This window comes from Mirounga leonina, unplaced genomic scaffold (genome assembly GCF_011800145.1).
Source record: "Mirounga leonina isolate KUSES-001 unplaced genomic scaffold, KU_Mleo_1.0 Mir_168, whole genome shotgun sequence".
Classification (NCBI taxonomy): Eukaryota; Metazoa; Chordata; class Mammalia; order Carnivora; family Phocidae; genus Mirounga; species Mirounga leonina.
The window spans coordinates 36,408,438-36,429,132 of record NW_023270426.1 but is presented as its reverse complement, the minus strand read 5'-3'; the positions used below and the strand labels follow the sequence as shown (position 1 = coordinate 36,429,132).

Genomic DNA, 20,695 nt, shown 5'->3' with positions numbered 1-20,695 from the left:
TCTTGCACTGATCCCATAGAATGTATTTTTAATATAGTCCCAGCATTTTAACCTTCTCTACGCGCCTACTTCTGAGTTTCTATCCCTGTTCTTCTCTGCCTTCTCTTTCTTCTTAGCTTCCACTCCTATCTGGTCCATTTCTAGTCACAACTTGTATAGATTTTATGTTCCTTGTTAGGCTTGCAAGGCTGTCAGGGGCAAGGTGCATCCATGGGAGATTTATGTTTCTACCACTTAAATGCCTCCAAACAGTAGGTACTTAATACAGCTGTTGAATGAATACATCCACTATAAAATACTTCCACTATATGAATATTTGTTGTAATGGAACTTTTTGCCTGTGTTAGAAAATCCAGCTTAGCAATAGTAAGACTCCTCTGTGCAATCAAGGAAATAAAGTGCTTTATGTAATTTTCAACTGCCTCTTTATGGTCAAAATAAGTTACTTAACTTTAAAGATTTTTTTTTATTTATTTATTTGAGACAGAGAGAATGAGAGAGAGAGAGCACGAGAGGGGGGAGGGTCCGAGGGAGAAGCAGACTCCCTGCTGAGCAGGGAGCCCAATGCGGGACTCGATCCCGGGACTCCAGGATCATGACCTGAGCCGAAGGCAGTCGCTTAACCAACTGAGCCACCCAGGCGCCCAGTTACTTAACTTTATTCATGGACATTTTTTTTTCCTAGGACAGAGGTTTCTTTTAAAATAATTCAACATGAGCCATATACCTCTAAAAGGTTTTAAACAGTAAATCTTTAGTTTTAAATTAGATTAGAAAGTTAATTCAGAAAAATGAACTGCTAGGGCAGAGTTGGCAAACTATATAGCCCGCAAGCCAAATTCAACCCACGGCTTGTTTTTACATTTTTAAATGGTTGAAAAAAAAATCAAATGAAGAACAATATTTCATGACACATGAAAATTACATACAATTCAAATTTCAGTGTCAGTAAATAAGGTTTTATTGGAACACAGCCATACTTATTTGTTAACATATCTACAGCTGCTTTTGCCCTACACCAGCAGAGTTGAGTAGTTGTAACAAAGACAGTAGAACCCAGAAAGCCCAAGATGTTTATCACCTGGCCTTTTAAAGAAAGTTTGCCAACCCCCTTACTAGAGCTACCAATAAGTAAGGCCTTGTAGCAACAACTATCTATCTTGATTCAAAAGTACTTTCATTAAGTCAATCAGAGAAAGGCAAGTATCATATGACTTCACTGATATGAGGAATTCTTAATCTCAGGAAACAAACTGAGGGTTGCTGGAGTGGTGGGGGGTGGGAGGGATGGGGTGGCTGGGTGATAGACATTGGGGAGGGTATGTGCTATGGTGAGTGCTGTGAATTGTGTAAGACTGATGAATCACAGACCTCTGAAACAAATAATACATTATGTGTTAAAAAAAAAAAGAAAGAAGATAGTAGGAAGGGAAAAATGAAGGGGGGGGAATCGGAGGGGGAGACAAACCATGAGAGACTATGGACCCTGAGAAACAAACTGAGGGTTCTAGAGGGGAGGGGGGTGGGGGGATAGGTTAGCTTGGTGATGGGTATTAAGGAGGGCACATATGGAATGGAGCACTGGGTGTTATACGCAAACAATGAATCATGGAACACTACATCAAAAACTAATGTAATGTATGGTGATTAACATAACATAATAAAATAAAATTTAAAAAACACTTTCATATTATCTAAAATGAAAATCATTATTAACTATTATACTTTTTACTAATGAATACCATGTATTTGAGAGTCTGTGAACACCTACTATTGGCATGAGATCATGCTGAAAAAGTATAATGGCACAATGCATACTTACTATTATCATGAGAAAAACAACAATCTGTCTTACGGATGAGTCTATAAAACAGCATTTTCAGTTTTTTGGTAAGGTTAGAAAAATACTTCAATAGAATCTCAATAATTTTTTAAAGTCCCAACATAAATTAATAGACTAACTGATATGTGTTTTCTAAAGTTTACTGGTTTGTATAAGTTTATAAAATTCATGCACGGAAGAATGCAATATAACTCAGATAACATATTAAGAACTGCCTAGAATAGTCGCCCTCATGAGACACACTATTCTCTCAGGAAGGATACAGGACTTCTTTAGCTTTGTTTTAAATGGCTCAAGGAAAAAGATCTTTGTTTTATCTAGATAAATAAATGCAATTGCTGAGATAAATTTGTATAATTCTACAATAACCAGATACTTGAAATGTTCTTGAGATGATGGTTGATGTCCATTTACTGCTATGTATCCAACAAAGGTTACAGCTGGAAATATTCGATGTGATCACTCATTTATATAATCTTATCTAACTTTGCCAATAACTATATGCAACAAAGGAAATATCCTGCTGAAGGTTGGCAAAGGTTAGGAAGAGGAAGGAATAAAAATAAGCATTAATATCAAATCATTACATTTCTTTTTTTTATCCTCATAACAATCTGGAACTGAACCTCTATCCAATTATAAATTATATAATGATTTTGCCATTGCTAATTATATCTGTATGGTGGATTCTGTATCAGTCTTCATTATAATGTAACCATTGTTTGAGTAGAATTTAGCAAGATAACTGGACAGTTTATGCCTTAAAATCCTAGCATTCTTTCATCAACGTTCATTTGCATTCTCATCAGTATGCATGAGATCTTCATTGAACTTTAATACTCTTATTGGAACATAACACACTATAATAAGTGTAAAAATGAGCATGCAAATTAAAGTTCCCATTAATCACTAAAAGAGACTAGAAGAAGCAAGCAGGAAAATACTTCATGAAGCATACATTCTTCAAATTTCCATAAGCACTGGAAATGGCTAACACACTTTTAGAAGCAGTACCAACTGGGGTTAAGGTAAATGAGACATTTATCACTAGAGTCAGTAAGGTGACCATTCAGAACTAAAATTACAGAAAGCTTGTCAACAGTTTGCATCCAAAAGATATTATATTAGAAATACGGGTTGTTTACTTCACTCAAGGAAAAGACAACACCATAATAAAGCCTCATCTTTTAAAAAATGATCTTTGCCAGTTCTGGGTGTGTATACATTATAAAAAACTACAAAAATAAGAATCCATATTTTTTAACTGTGAAAATTCTTCAAATGATATATTATGAAATGAGTCACTTTCTGATTACTGACCCTTGGGCATATCTTAAGGATATTATTAGATTTAGTTGGCACATTTAAGTTAAATATTTTGTGATGCTCACGATGATTATTGTTCTTTTTTCTTAATCCACTTTATTGAGGTATAGTGAAACCATTTTAAGTGTACAATTCCATAAATTCTGAAAAACATATACAACCTTCTAACCAGCACCACAATCAGTATATAGAACATTTCCATCACTCCCGTAAGTTGTCTAATGTCTGACCACATGCAAACACCCACCCTAATCCATCCACAGCCCCTAATTATTTAGTGCTACACTTTCTGTCACTGTTGATTAGTTCTGCCTTATCTACAATTTCATATAAACAGAATTTTACAATATGTACTCTTTTGCATCTAACTTGTTTTACTCAACATAATGTTAAAGTTCATCCATGTAACTGTGTCTGGAGAACAGACTCTTAAGGTAGGCTCCACAGCCCCCATCTCTTGATGTCCACACCTGTGTGTGGGCTCTTCCCCTTGACTGAAGGCAGGCCCTGTGACTTACTTCAAACTATGATAACAGGGCAAAGGTGATGGGATGTCTATGAGTGCATGATTACGTTAGGTAGGATTACAGCATCTATTTTGCTAGAGCTTCTCCCTTGCTGGCTGTAAGGGGAAAAGTGGCCATGTTGGAGGATCCTATGTGGAAAGAACTGCAAGTGACCTCTAGGAGCTTAGGGTGGCCTCTGGCCAGCATCAAGTGAAAAACTAAAGCTCACAGTCCTACAATTGTAAAGAAATGAATGCTACGAATAACCGCACATGTGGGAAAGTGGATCCTTCCACACTCACACCTCCAGATGAGAAAGCAGCCCTGGACACCTTGATTGCAGCCCTGTGAGATCCTAAGTAGAGAACCCTTCTAGGCTGTGCCTGGATCTGTGACCACAGGAACTAGGAGATGATAAATATGTAGTGTTTTAAACTAAGTGTGTGGTAATACTGATATGGAGCAATAAAAAACAAATACAGTGAGCATAGCAGCAGTTCATTTTTTTATTGCTACATAGTATCCCACTGTATAGAAAAATAACAGTGCTATTATCCACTCACTTTTTGTTGGGTGTTTGCGCAGCTTTCAATTTTGGGCTTTTATGAATAAAGCTGCTATGAAAACTTTGGGTACAAGTGTTTGGGTAGACCTATGTTTTTATATGTCTGGGTTAATATCCAACAGAACTTCTAGATTATAGGGTATGTGTATTTTAAAAATTTATAAAGAATTAATAAACTGTTTTTCAAAGTAGTTGTACCATTTACACTTCAGCCAAACTATTTATGAAAGTTTCAGGTACTTTACATCCTCATTAACACTTTGTATCATCATTCTTTTAAATTCTAACTAGTCAGTGTTATGTGTTGGTGGGAATGTAAACTGATACAGCCAGTATGGAAAACAGTAGGGAGGTACCTCAAAAAATAAAAAAAAAGAACTACCATATGATCCCGCAATCCCTCTTCTGGGTATATATCCAAAGGACATGAAATCACTATCTTTTTTTTTTTTTTTTAAAGATTTTATTTATTTGAGAGAGAGAATGAGAGAGAGAGAGCACATGAGAAGGGGGAGGGTCAGAGGGAGAAGCAGACGCCCTGCCAAGCAGGGAGCCCGATGCGGGACTCGATCCAGGGACTCCAGGATCATGACCTGAGCCGAAGGCAGTCGCTTAACCAACTGAGCCACTCAGGCGCCCCATGAAATCACTATCTTGAAGTGATTTCTATGCTCCCATTTTCTCTGCAGCCAAGGTATAGAAACAACATAAGTGTTCATTCACAGATGAATGAATAATGAAATTGTGGTGTGTGTGCATACACACACACACACATATATTTACAATGGAATATTATTCAACCTTAAAAAGAAGAAAATCCTGTTATTTGTGACAATATCAGATGAACCTAGAAGATATGGTAAGTGAAATACACTAGACACAGAAAGAAAAATACTACATGATCTCATTTTTATGTGGAATGTAAAAAAGTTGAATTCATAGAAGCACAGAGTAGAATAGTGGTAACCATGGGTTGGTGAGCGAGGAGCCCCATGCCATCCCACAACCCTGAGATCATGACCTGAGCTGAAATCAAGAGCTGGACGCTTAATGGACTGAGCCACCCGGGTGACCCAACACTTAGGTTTTAATTTAATAAAATATGTGCCAGATCTGTAAGCTAAAAATTATAGATGAAAAAATGAAGGACAGACCTAAGGAAATGGAGAGAATATGCTGTGTTCATAGAAAACTCAATACATTTCCAATGAAAACTGATCTATAAATTCAATACATTCCCAGTGAAAATCTAAGAAGGATTTTTTGGTAGTGACTGATAAGCTGATACTAAAAGTCATATATAATGACAAAGGGCCCAAACTAATTAAAACAGTTTTGAAAAAGAGATTGGAGGATTCAAATTACCTATTTCAAGACTTATTACAAAGTCTCAGTAATCAAGACAGTGTGGCATTGGGAAAAGGACAGACAGATCCACGGACAGAATAGAGAATACATAGCCCACATCTATATAGCCAAATGATGTTTAACAAAGGTGCAAAAACTGTGAGAAAAGGATGGTCATTTCAGAAATAGTGCTGGGAGAGTAGTTAAAACCATAAAGACAAAGTATAATGATGGTTGCCAGGGAAGAGTAAGGAGGAACAGAGAATTATTGTCTAATGGTACAGAGTTTGTTTTACAAGATGAAAAGAGTTAAGGGGATAGATGGTAGTGATGGCTACACAATAAAGTCAATGTATTTAATACCACTGAACTGTACACCTAAAAATGGTTAAGATTGTAAATTTTACGCTATGTGTATTTTAACACAATAAAAAAATAGTACTGGAAAAAACTGGGTATCCATATAAATGAAATTGATACCTAAACCATACAAAAAATAGAATAAAATGGATCACAGATATAAGTCTAAAACCCCAAACTATATAATTTCTAGAAGAAATCACAGGAGAAAATATTCATGACCTTGGGTTAAGCAAAAATTTCTTACAACACCAAGATCATGATATATCAAAGAAAAAAATGATAAATTGGACTTCATTAAAATTATAAATGTGTGCTCTCCAAGAAGCACTGTCCAAAGAATGGAAAAACAAGCTACAGACTGGGACAAAAATGTTTGCAAATCACATACATGGTAAGGGAATTGTATTGAACATAAATAAGGAACCCTCAAAAATAAACAAGTTGGAAAAAAAACCCAACCAAATGAAAAATTTCTGGGCAAAAAGATAAGAATAGACACTAGAGTAAAGAAGATATACAAATGGCAAACAAGGTCATGCAAAGATGATCAGCATCACTAGGCACTAGAGAAATAAAAATTAAAACCACAACGAGACACTACAACACACCTATTACAATGGATCAGATCTAGTGATACTGACAACACCAAAGGCTAGTGAAGATGAGGAGCAACTATAACTTTCCATACACTGCTAATGGGAAAGCTAAATGGTATAGCCATGTTAAAAAACAGTTTAGCAGTTTAAGTTGAATCTATTCTTGCCACCTGACCTAGAAATGCCAATTCAAGGTAGTTACCTGAAAGAAGTGAAAATTTATGTTCATATATTTATACCTGAATAGAAATATGAATTTATATAGTGGCTCCAGTTATAAATGGTATAAAGTATAAACAACCTAAATGTCCTGCAGCTGGTGAATGGACAAATTGGTATACCAATATGATAAAATTCTACTCAGCAATAAAAAAGGTATAAACTGCTGATTCATGCAAAACACATAAATGAATTTCAAATGCATTAAATGAATTGAAAGAAAGCTGTTTTCTGCTTCTAGGCAACATGCAGCAACAGGGACAAATTACATGAAACAATAATTTTCAAGACAGTGGACATCAAGTAATGAAATATAGTGATCCCTTCAGAATGTTAAAAGAAACAATGCCTCACTTACTGCTCTGTGAGTTTCCATGCTGTGGCATCGGGAGGGGATCCTGCTAAAATTCACCATACTACCTATGTTATAGAGATGAAGCTGGGAGTGTAGGGAGACCAAGGTGACTAAAATTCACAGGACAGACTATCAGACATGACACAGCTACACAGAGAGAAAACTGTGGAGATTGGCAGGAGGCTGCTATCAAGTATTCAGCAGAGCACTAATGAGTTCATGTGAGTAAGGAACTCTTAAGACCAGGAAAAGAACCACCTGAAAGGATCAGAAGGAATAGTTCTCACGTTTTACACAGGGTCAAGAGTAATGTTAATTTCCACCACCCAGAGTGGAAAACCTCATGATTGATGGGGCAGAGGAGAGTGCTCAGTAATGACTTGCATCAGCAGTGCAGTTAGTTCTAGATTAAACTCTGTTCCAGTCCCAACTAACAATCTTAAAAGCAATCCCTGAAAGGATTAAACTGTTTCCAAGTAACTTAACTATGCCTCAGAACAAAGCTCAACAATACAGATAGGAATATAAAAATATCCAGTATCCAATGAGGCAAAAATTTTAAATGTCTGACATCCAATCAGAAATTGCAAAGCCAACAAAGAAGTAGGAAAATACTTCCCATATTGAGGAGAAAAAAAATCAACTAACCAAAACCAACTAAAAACAGACACAGATGGTAGAATTAGCAGATAAGAACATTAAAACAGTTATAACTGTACTCCATATGTTCAAAAAGCTAGTGGACAGATTGAACAGGTTAGGTAGAGACATGGAAGATATAAAACAGACCCATATCACTTATTCAGATGAAAGCTACAATGTCTGAAATGAGGTATACCCTGGATGGACTGGTAGGAATTTGACACTGTAAAAGAAAACATTAGTGAACTTGAAGACACAGCAAGAGAAACCATACAGAATGAAACTCAAAGAAAATAAACCTCCACAAATGATCAGAGTGTGTTTTTGAACTATGAAACAACTTCAAATAGCCTAAGATTGTAAATGGAGTCCCCAAAAGGAAGGACAGAAGGGACTCAGAGAAAAGTATTTGAAGAAATAATGGGCAAAATATTTCTAAAATTGACTGAAACAACAAATCCATAGGTCGAAGAAGCTCATGAAACTTCAAGCACAAGAGACTATATGATGGTACATCATGATCAAATTTCTGAAAACCAGTTAAAAAAAGAATAACTTGGGGCACCTAGGTGGCTCAGTCGGTTAAGTGACTGCCTTCGGCTCAGGTCATGATCCTGGAGTCCCAGTATCAAGTCCCACATCGGGCTCCCTGCTCAGTGGGGAGTCTGCTTCTTCCTCTGATGCTTCCCCCTCTTGTACATTGTCTCTCTCACTCTCTCTCTCTCAAATAAATAAAATCTTTAAAAAAAAAAAGAATAACTTCAAAACAGCTACAAGAAAAATATACACATTACACACAAAGGGACAAAGAAAAGCATGACAACAGATTTCTCAACAGAAACAATGTAAAGTTATCTTTAAACTACTAAAAGGAAAAAAAAAACACTATCAACCTAGACTATTATAGCCAGAGGAATATCTTTATATTTCATACAGGGGTGCCTGGGTGGCTCAGTCAGTTAAGCATCTGACTCTTGATTTCAGCTCAGGTCAGGATCTCAGGATTGTGAGACTGAGGCCTGTTTGGGCTCTACACTGGGCATGGAGCCTGCTTAAGATTCTCTCTCTCCCTCTCCTTCTGCCCCCCAAATATATATATATGTTTCAGACATATCAAAGCTGAAAGAGTTCAATGCTAGCAGACTCACATTTAAAGAAATGTTAAAGGAAGCCTTAGACACTAAAGGAAAATGATCACAGTGGAAATGTGGATCTACAAAAAGGAATGAAGAGCATTAGAAATTGTAACAATATGAATAAATATGTCTTATTTTTCTTATTGATTAAATCTTTCTAAATCCCAGTTCACTATTTAAATAAAAATAACAATGCAGTGTGTAGTTTGTAACAAGTAGAACTAAAATATATTACAATAACAGAAATGTTAGAAGGAAGAAATGGCAGTACACCTTTGTAAGGTTCTTGTATCTATATGAAGTGGAAACATCACATAAATAAAGACTTTGATATGTTGAAGATATAGTCTATAAAACCCAAAACAGCCACTCAGTGGAGATACAGCTGAAAACCAACAATAGGAAATAAAATAGAATCATAAATAATCCTTAATACTAATTATTAGTTTGCTAGGGCTGCCATAACAAAGTAAAGTGCCAAACATTCAGTGGCTTAAATAATAGAAATTTATTTTTGCACAATTCTGGAAGGTAGAAGACTAAGATCAAGGTGTTGGCAAGGTCCGTTTCTTCTAAGGTTTCTCACCTCAGGTTGTAGATGGCTGTCTTCTGCCTGTGTTTTCACAAGGTCTTCCCTCTGTATATGTCTGTGTCCTACTCTCCTCTTCTTATAAGGACACCAGTTATATTGGATTAAGACCCATCCTAATAACCTTATTTTACCTGATTACCTCTTTAAAGACTCTATTTTCAGATATAGTCTACAAATATAGTCTGAGGTGCTGGGGTTAAGACCTCAACGTAGATTTTGGGGGAACACAATTCAGCCATAAAAACCAAGAATGAGAGAGAAGACATCATTACAGATTCTAAAGATATTAAAAGAATAATAAGGAAATATTATGGTCAGTGTTATGCAAAAAAAATTGGAAATCTAGATGAAATAAACAGACTCTTTCAAAGAAACATGCTACCAAAGGTCACTCAAGAAGATATAGATAACCTGAGTATCTTAAATCTAATAAATTTAATTTGTAGTTGAAAACTCCAGGCCCAGATGGCTTCAGTAGTAAAGTCTATCAAATATTTTTTTAAAATAATTTTAACATATACATAAAGTTTTGCAAGATATTGAAGAAGGAATATATCCAAACTCATTTCATGAGATCAGCTTTCACTGACACAAAACCCAAGCAAAGACATTACAAGAAAAAGAAGTTACTAACCAATATACCTCAAGATAAAGTATTAAACAAAATTTTAAATAAACCAATCAACAATGTATAAAAAGAGTAATACATCAGGAACAAGGCAAGAATGTCCATTCTCATATCTTCTAATCAACAGTATACTGGAAGTTCTAGTCAGTGCAAACAGGTAAGATTAAAAAAATTAGAGGCATCCAGGCTGGAACGAAGAAAATGCCTTTATTCACAGACTGCATGATCTTCTAAGTAAAAAAAGATCTGATGAAGTTGATAAAAAAAGCTACTATAATTAACAACTGAGCTTAGCAAAGTCATAGCATACAAGATCAATATACAAATACCTATGGCATATTTATATGATAGTAATGAACAATCAAAAATTAACACTGAAAAAAATTATCAGAGACAACAGCATCAAAAATATGAAGTACTTATGAATAATTCTGACAAAAGATGTGCAAAAAAAAAAAAAAGGCCTAAATTAAATTAAGAGAAATATAATGTCCAGGGGTCAGAAGATACTTATTGTTAAGATGTTCATTCTTGCAAAGTGATATATATGTTCAACACAATCCCACCAAAAATCCCAGGAGGCAATTTTGTAAAAAGTAACAGGATCATTCTAAAATGATCTAAAATGTGACAGGTGCTAGGCAAAGAACTGGTAAGGAAAAGGGAATTTATTACAAGGATATGGGGTGGCACTAGCACTCAAAGACAGATGTGCATCTGAACTTCATTTAGAAAGAAATGGAACAGAGAACTGGAAACTTCCTGGAAACCTAGGAAATATTCTGTCTCACTATATTCTTTTTGCAGACTGGTTTCTATTTTCTTCTTAGTAGATCAGCTTTTCCTGCAACAAAGCTTAGACAGTTGATTGAAGATAATATCCACAATTGTATGTTATGGTTCCAGTCGTATTGAAAGATTGACTGCACCTGTTTCATCTCACTTTGAACTCTTACCTTAATTCTAAAGTCCTGATAGGGATCAGGTGTCCATCCTTGTCTTAACAGGGGGTCAGTTACCAGGGTCATTTTAAGTTGAGCAAATCTTCCAGATGGTGACAGCAAGTATTACCCACAATTTGTACAAGAGTAAACTAAGACTGAGAAGTATGAAATTACTTTTCCAAGTTCATGTGGGTAGTGAGTGCCAGAAACGATACTTAAACTCTGGAGGAGTGCAAGTGCACAGTCAGCACATGACAGTGAGTGCCTCCTTCAATCCTGTATTGCAGAAGCTTCGCTCTGCTCACCCTAGTACCAGCTCTGCTAATGTTTACAAGTTCCTTTCACTGGACATGTGTTCCTATACTAGAGTGTGACACCTTCACAACTTTCAAAGAAAGGCAATATTAAAAAAATTTCATAGATTCAGATTACCAAAGTTTTTGTAAGAAGAATAAACATCTAATTTTGTATGAACAATTTGCCTTCCAGAAGATACTACTAAAAACACAAACTTACCCTCCCATTCTGTTGGAATATCTCCAACTTCATAGTCCACTTCTCTTTTATTTGCTGCTTCTACAATTCTTTTCTCTCGAATAGTTTGTCCTGTAAGACAAAAGCCATTATTTTATTTTTAAATAAAACTCATGACACAGCAGTTACTATAAGTAATATTTTCTCTTTGGATATTGCACATCTCCTCATATGGTCAAAGAATTATCAGGAAAAAGAATAGATTCCATTAGAATTAGGTACCTTAGAAAAAGCAAATTCTAAACTTACTACAAAAATTTTAAATTTCCTACATAGTATGTAAAATCAATTTTGGTAGAAAAAATCTAGATGCTGTGTTAAAAGAAAAGGAGCAACCAATTAATCTTCGGGCACTAATGGCCAAAAAAATCAAACAAAATAACCAAAAAAAACCCCATTTTAATAATCAACAGTGTTTGAGTCCTTCAAATCCTGCAAGTATGTGTATTAGAGGTTCCAGTGGCTGCTGGAATCGCTATTCATGGCACCAAGTATGCCGTGAATCACAAGATCCTGCTGCCACTCTGTCTCCACATTACACTGGCAAACCCAAGGGAACCAAATCACGGGTTGGATTCTATGACCCATCTGAGTGACTACCTCTCACTGGATCTAAAGGAAGAGGGCAAAAGCTGATGAGTTCTAGGTACCGTGCTTCAGGTGTGAGATTAACACTGGTACAGGATGGTAGCAATGTAGAAACATGACAGCAGAGGGAGCAGTAAAGAAAAAAGGTGTAGACGGGTCGGGGATGCAATGAGAATACAATAGGCTTACTTTTCTCAATAATAAAAATTTGATTAGCATGTATTTTAAGTTCATATAAAAGACATAAAACTATTTTGTATTTTCCTCTGTTTCTACAAAATCTCAATTATATCCTTCAAAGCAGCTTTGTCAAAATGATGGTTTCAAAACATGTTCCTTTGTCATTGAGCCTGTGAGCCTGGGGAAACCAGATACGCTTGCTACTTCCCAAAAGTTAGCAAGTGTGCCTGCATGGTCAGGGAATGCAAGCTGAAACAAGGAGACAGGGGTGAGTAACAGAGGAGGAGCATGGTTTAACAATGATCACACCAGTCAGGGAGAGAAATGTGGGCTACTACTCCATTCTTTGTAATAAGTCCTACTTGTATAACTTTTTTTTTTAAGACTTTATTTATTTATTTGAGAGAATGAGATAGAGAGAGCATGAGAGGGGGGAGGGTCAGAGGGAGAAGCAGACTCCCTGCCGAGCAGGGAGCCCAATGCGGGACTCGATCCAGGGACTCCAGGATCATGACCTGAGCCGAAGGCAGTCGCTTAACTGACTGAGCCACCCAGGCGCCCCTACTTGTATAATTTTTAAGAACTGGAATGAAGTCCATTCCTCCCACTGAGTAAGAAATTATGCACAAACTGTACACTTAATCATACTAATATGCTTTCATACAATAGTTGTAAAGACAATCCTACTTATCACAACAAAAAATTTCCATCCTTGCAAATAGAGCAATTTTAACTACCTGATCAGTTGTCAAAAATTTAGGGTCTAATTTACATTTAAAAATTATTTTGATAACAAAAACATTAATCTAATATATGTATAGGCTTAATAAGTCCTAATACAACAATAAGTAATTGACATTGGTACCCAATGAGTTTTATTATATAAAACAATGCATAGTTTCTTCACTTAATAATAAAACAACATTAGATTTAATTAAAACAGTCAAAACAAAAAGTCATGTAGATAATGGTCAATGGCACAGGGATTTAAAGACTGCAGAAGTAACATTATTTTACAAACTTAAAAAATTTTAAAGCTATGGATTTAAAGCTAATTGCCCTAGGATAACAGATTTCCTATTCCTCTGTTTAGAAAAATATAAAACCTATTTAGTTAAAACAAAAGAAAAAAAAAGGGAGATCTCCAGGTATTAGGTAGATGACAGGCTTAGTTAGGTAAAAGACAGATTTCATCTGTTGTGCTTCTGGAATAGGGTATGGGAACCCTGGACACAGGGCAAGAAGGATCTAGAGCTGAGAGCCGTAAATGTCAGACAATTTTCATTCAATCCAGCTTTGTGTTTTTTGTCATACTTCACAGTATTATATTCTTAATATTTTTCTTTAATTTGGCTTGTTTTTCTTTCAATATTCACTTCTCCTTTACCCTAAAAAATACCATGAAATGCTTGACTTATACTACAGTTGACCCCTGAACAATGTGGGGAGGTAGAGTCACCAACCTCTCTATGTAGTGGAAAACCAACCTAATGTTAACTCTACTGGAATTAAAATAAAATAAAAAATAATTTAAAAAAAAGAAAATCCACCTAATGCTTTTGGCTAACTACTAATAGCTTACTGTAAAAACTACTAATAGTCTACTCTTGACCAGAAGGCTTACTGATAACATAAATAGTCAATTAACATACATTTTATATGCTATATGTATTCTATATTGTATTCTTACAATAAAGTGAGCCAAAAAAGAGAAAATGTTATTAAGAAAATCATAAAGAAGAAAAAAGATACCTATAGTATTGTATTTATTTATTGAAAAAAATCCATATATAAGTGGGCCTGCAAATTTCAAACCCATGCTGTTCAAGTGTCAACAGTAGTTGTATTTTTTGTTTAAACACATATAAAATAGATATTTACAATTTCAATGGGTATCTTTGTATCACCTAAAGTCATCTTGCAGATCACACTTGGGACACCACACTATTCTACAGAGACAGGCCCAGCAACATACATGGTGATACAGGACACAGGAGCCAACATAACCAATAAGAAATTCCTGTGGATGGGAAATGGCTGATAAATACCAAGTCTTTCCTGGAGAAACTTCAGTCTTTTCCTAGTTCTACTTGCAGCCAGACAAATGGCTAACTCTAGGCCTTGAGCAGAGTGGGTTTAAGATGAGTCTGGAACATCTTGCTATGCCAGGAAGTAAGAGAATTCTCAAAAAAGAACTTGAGCCAGCTTACAGGGGTTGATAATTGCTAAATCTGGGATAAATCTGAGCACCAAAATAATTAAGGAATTACAGACCAGCTATTCTCAAATTGTTGTGGGGAACTCTGTGGGGTGCCAATGACCCTTTTAAGGGGATTGTGAGGGAAACACTACTTTAATAATAATACTAAGTGTTATCTGCCTTTTTCACTTCCATTCTTTCATGGATGTGCAGTGGAGTTTTCCAGAGGCTACATGTGATATAGCAACAGACTGAATAGGAAGCAGATATGAAAAACTCCAGCTGTCTTTTATTAAGCTAGACATAGGGAAGACTTATAAAACATAAAGCAATGCTACCCTTTTCTCTACATGTTTCTGTTTGGGAAAGTATAGTTATTTCTGATAAAAAATGCATTCTTTATGTAAACAACAAAAAAAATTTTCTTATGTTAATAGATTACTAGTTTCATTTTTATTTTTTTAATGATTTATTTTTTAGAGAGAGAGAGAGAACGAGTGGGAGGAGGGGCAGAGGGAGAGAATCTTCAAGCAGATTCCCCACTGTGCATGGAGCCCAACAAGGGACTCAATCTCATGACCCATGACAGCACGACCTGAGCTGAAAGCAAGAGTCAGGCGCTCAACCGACTGAGCCACCCAGGCACCCTGTACTAGTTTTATTTTTAAAGAATTAATAAACACTTAAAATTTGGTTTTAGTTTCAATATAAATATAAATACATCTCATAAACAAAGCTCTTTCAATAATTGTGAAAAGTTTAAAGAGATCCTGAGACCAAAATGCTTGAGAAATAAATATGCTACTAGGAAAAAAAAAAAAGGAATCCATAAAGCCAAACCACTAAAAGGTAGAGATAAATAGATGGATAAGTAAACTGGGGAGGTAAAAGGGCTCTTGCTTACCACAGTACTGAATTGTAAATGTAGAAGAAGTGCCAGAACTGAAAAACCATCATTTTGTAACCATCACGATAAAAGACCAGTTCTGGTAAGAATCAGTAATGGAAAGGGATTTTTTGTTTTATTTGGAAGTAATTTCCCCTTCCTCTGTATATAGGGTGTTCTTACAGTTTGAAAGGTGAGTAAGGCTTACATCTTAAAAGACAGTTGGGTTAGAAATTATAAAATTTCTAATTTGATACCTATAAATACTGCCTTCCTATGGTTTTAGTGACCCTGTAGGTAAGACCCTTGACAGGTACCAGTCACAGGCAGGTAACACCAACAGTCCTAAAGAATGAGACAGCTGACTTACGCATTTCTCCTTCTCTAGGCCACTGCACCTTCCCTAGTTCAGGGTAGATATTTGGGCAGCCTTTAATCTTTAAATTTTGGAGCTTCAGAACTCATAAGGTATCTGTCACACTGGAGGAGGGATTTTCTTCTACTACCAAATCAAAGGTGGAGGCCTACATTGGTTGTAACCCATAAGCACATAAATCCTTGGTGATGTTTCCAACCAGCTGCCTACTTCCAGCCCAGTATTTCCCACTGGTGGGGCAGCAGGAGGGGAGATGAATGCTTCTGGAGGTCACTCCAGGGTGGAAAAAAGATGTTGGGTTGACTGAGGTGACACATCTCTGAGACAGCTATGCCCCTGTAAATAAGCAAGACTGATCTTGACAGGAGCACCTGGCTTGGAGAACTAGGATGGCCAAGGTTAAGATCCTCTCTGTCTGACTAATGTCTGGCCCTTTACCTCACTAGCAGTGATCAGAGCAACCAGGTGATAATCCTAAATCAGTTTGTCTGGTGATACAGAAATGACTGAATTTTGCATACGAAAGGAGGCTTAGAAGTGTTGGTGCATAATACATGAAAGTGAGGGCTACTGAAAGCCAAGAACCACACACTCCACTGGTTAGATTTGGGGACTTTTAACCTTGTTATGATGAAGCATCAAAAATTAAAAAAAAAACATTAATTAAGAGTACTAAAATAAGAATTCTTATACTGAAAGCCATTTTCACATATGACTTAAAGGATAATCTGACTGAAGTTACTCAGATGTAACATCTATTTTTTAAGAGCCTGCTATGTACCAGGAAGTGTTTAGGTATCTTCCATATATTATCTCTTGTCTTTAAAACATCTTTTACAGATGAGGGAAAAAAAAAGCATAGGATGATTAGCTTATCCAAATGTACATAGTCAATTAAAGTAGTACAGCCAGCATTTGAACCTAAGGATTTTTATTGACTTCTACCCTTAAGCATTTCCCATTTAAGATTTTAAAATGAGCATTTACAAAGTTTGCATACAGTATCATTAGATACCCAATTAAAAACTAACATTTTATTCATAATCATAAGCTATAATTTTCCCATAGTGACAAACGAGGCATTTCTGCTTGAAAATGTGATGATTCTATAATTTGACATATTCTACATATATTTATATGAGCATGGATGACTATCTCAGCAGGTCTCAGCAGGTAATACTTTTTTTTTAAAGCAATTAAAGAGGCCTTCCAGATAAGCTTTCAGAATTTTTAAGACGGCCAACTAGTTCAATGGATTACCTAAAATCTTATTAGCTTCTTCATACTTACAGGTTTCCCAAAAGGAATCTCTGCTTCTATCTTAGAAAATCCAAAATTAACTCTTTAAATCTGACTTCATTAATTTTTTAAAAGCCATAAATACAATTTGCAAAACTGAAGTCTGAAAGTACATGTGAAGAACATAATTAAAAAAAAAGAGAGATGAACGTATTGCAAATTTGTGCCTGTGGTTTTCACTTGGACAATAAACTCATTTATTGTTTATTTTTCAAATTCTCTAGTAATCTTATATGCAAACAAAAACTTAAAGTTCTAAAAATATGTTGTTATTTAGCCAACAAATGTATATTGAATTGTCAATTGTATTAATCCAAGAAGATTTATAGTAAAAAATGATGTAGATTTTCTGAATGCATTCCCAAATGCATTTGGGTCCTAGAAATGTCTAGTATTTTACTCCATTTACTTCCTATCTATGAATACTACAGAAATCAAACATTTCTGTGTAAAAATCATTTATTTTCCAAATGGCAAGGAATTTTTGACCCTCAGAAAAAGGACAGCTGTAATTACACTTGCTCGCCTACCCCCAAAAGGAGGTAAACATTAAAAAGAATTTAAATGATAGATTCATGACTATTTAGTCCATGTAATAATGTGTTCACTCTGAAGAAAAAAAGAGAAACAGTCTTTTCAGGTTTTGATTGACATGCAAGTAATCAGTTTTTGAAAGTACATTATTCACCTAATACATTCTACAACTCTTTGTAAGGTTAAATTACCTCTAATGTATAAAACATATTTATAATTAAGAATTTGAACATTTAACAAAATAACACAAGAAAACTAACATTCAGTGATCCTGTTATGATGTCTGAATTATGACTTAGGAGTTAAAATGTCTTAAATATGCATACAAAGGGAAGGAATAAAAGGGGGCGCTATAATTTTTTTAGCTAAATTAAATAGGTTTTAAGATATATCATATGGCAATTCCAGGCTTTAAAAGGACTATTTTTTTAAAAGAGTTTATTTATTTATTTGAGACCAAGAGCACGGGCGAGCGGGGAGGAGGGGCAGAGGGAGAGGGAGAAGAAGACTCCCCACTGAGCAGACAGCCAGATGCAGGACTCAATCCCAGGACCTGGAGATCATGACCTAAGCCAAAGGCAGAGGCTGAACTGACTAAGCCAGCCAGGAGCCCCTTAAAAAGGCTATTTTACAGTGAGGAAATTTATGACTGAAAAATCCTCATTTTATTTTTAGTGACAATCACTATCTAAAGCAAGTAAATTCTAATCTGGTACATCCTTAATATAAAAGGGAATAATATTTTCCCCTCTCAAAATTAGCACACACTCATAATATAGTATAAACCAATATAATCAAGTATTTGATTTTCACTTTGAGAGTCTAACTTGAACAACTGGGGCTATCAATAGGTAAAGAGAGAAACGGAAGGAATAAACAAACAGTGACAGATATTACTAGAATTTAGAGAATTAGAAAATTATGCCACTTGTAAAGCTTGGGCCTAGCCCAAACTTTATTTTCAGATTTGAAATGTAGAAGATATGGCTGGTTATTTGATTGATTTCTGGATCCAAAGAGTTTTATAGAAATCGGGTAGTACCTGGGTATTTTACCAAAGATCATAAAAGAGTCAAGGGGCGCCTGGGTGGCTCAGTCGTTGGGTGTCTACCTTCGGTCGGGTCATGATCCCAGGGTCCTGGGATCGGGCCCCGCATCGGGCTCCTTGCTCCGCCAGGAGCCTGCTTCTCCCTCTCCCACTCCCCCTGCTTGTGTGTTCCCTCTCTTGCTGTGTTTCTCTCTCTGTCAAATAAATAAAATCTTAAAAAAAATAAAAATAAAAAAGAGTCGAGGACTGCTCTATTAGCTACTCTTACTAATTCACAGAATATATGACAGTTTTAAATATGAATAATTTAGTGAAAATAAATAGAGTACATTTTGTGGTGCATTAGTCTTAATTTAAAAAAATATATATTTATTTATTAATCCATGAAATTACTAATACCCTTCATTAATCTATTTAATTTAGTTACCATCAGGCACTATTTAACATTAATGAATAGAAATCTATTTTGATATAGAAAGAAATCATATAATCATCTAATGAACTGTGATATTCATCAGCTTAAAAGGAACTATTCCAGTATTTGTGAACTAGATCCTGAGTATAATCCTGGGCTCAGCTGGTAAAAGGTTGAAGTGTCAATAATTTTCAAACTCTTCTTTAAAAATATCTTCAATAGAGGTTGAATTTATGAAACTGCTCAAAGCAGAGCTTCTATAGTTGAGGCAGGGGTCTACAACACTACTTCACCTTTTGTCCCCTCCCCTTTCCTGGAGGCAATCTCCTCACACTCTGGAGAGCCAACAAGCCCTATGAGTATCACAGATTCAGACCTAGTATCGCACTTTTGAGACTGTGAAATGCATTCAAGCACATGTATTGGTTCCCTAAACAAAATCAAGATCTTATGAATGGCAGAAAGAGCATCATGTATTTTGCTTCTCCTTACCTTTCACAGAGTTCATCAAGCCATCTGTCACAAACTCCTGAGTAATAAGGTGGAAGACAATGCACGATTTTTCTGGCAGTTCCACAGTCCGAGGAAATCAAAGGCCTACTTCAGATGTGGAGCTCTGATTTAAGGCTGGAGCATGACTTAAGGCCTGCTTCCAGTGTTTAGACAAGATGAGTTCAGTGAGAAATCATTCTCTCACTTGGAAGCAAGAAGTCTTAGGAACACATAAAAAAGTCTGTATAGCAAAGAGGGAGAAACAACTCTTGGATTCACAAGTCCTCAAGGAGGCAGGCCTTCACTGAAGAAGCACTGGCAACACTTCCTTTAGCCCCTCAAACCTAGAGGATCCAGTGAGGGGGAAGAATTTGGGGTAGTCTAAGGCCAACCAGAGCAATGAAAAGACAGGAAAGGAAAGAAATTCTAGTAAGAGCAATTTATTTATAGTATCCCATTATTTTAGTCATTAGTTTTAGCCTTCTCTACAATAAAACTTTACCTTGGCTAATAACTAATAAAACTGGATAACATAAATTTTACCTACGTTCTCTACTCCAGTTCACTGGCAGAAAGAAAGGCTAATACACTGTGACTGCACCAAAAGGAAGCCTGTAGAGTTATGAAAAGTAAAGGTTGGTCACATTTTGCTTGTGCAGGCTGCAATAAAGAGTGTTATCCTGCTATTTTTCCCTACTTATTTCTTACTTTTCATTGATGTTCAAAAAGATTAAGACTATAGTCACAAATAGTGAAGATCTGCAAAATGGTTAATATTACTTTAAGATAGGTGTGTCCAAATACATTGTGCAACAACGTAGACTACATCTACTCAAGGGTGTACTTGGTAATGCATATCAGGATACTTAACCTACAAAAGAATCAAATAATCAGTTTTAAGAATTTTTTATTCTTAGTAATAAATAAAGTTTAACATTTTTCCTACTTCTTTAAAAGATTCCAGGGTCCAGATATCATCAATTTTAGTCTAATTTTGCAAAATATCAATAACATTATGTTAATATAGTTTATTAATTTTATCTGACTTATTTAGGAGATGAACACAATATTTATTGAGCAA

General features: G+C 35.6%; 1 protein-coding gene across 1 annotated transcript in view; it reads right to left on the bottom strand.

Annotated features, from left to right (window-relative positions):
- NDUFAF2 (NADH:ubiquinone oxidoreductase complex assembly factor 2) overlaps positions 1-20,695 on the bottom strand; it is a 148,252-nt gene that overhangs the window by 46,094 nt on the left and 81,463 nt on the right. The window contains exon 2 of the mRNA XM_035014492.1: positions 11,579-11,668. Coding sequence (XP_034870383.1) covers positions 11,579-11,668 — 90 coding nt within the window. The remainder of the gene's footprint in view (positions 1-11,578; positions 11,669-20,695) is intronic.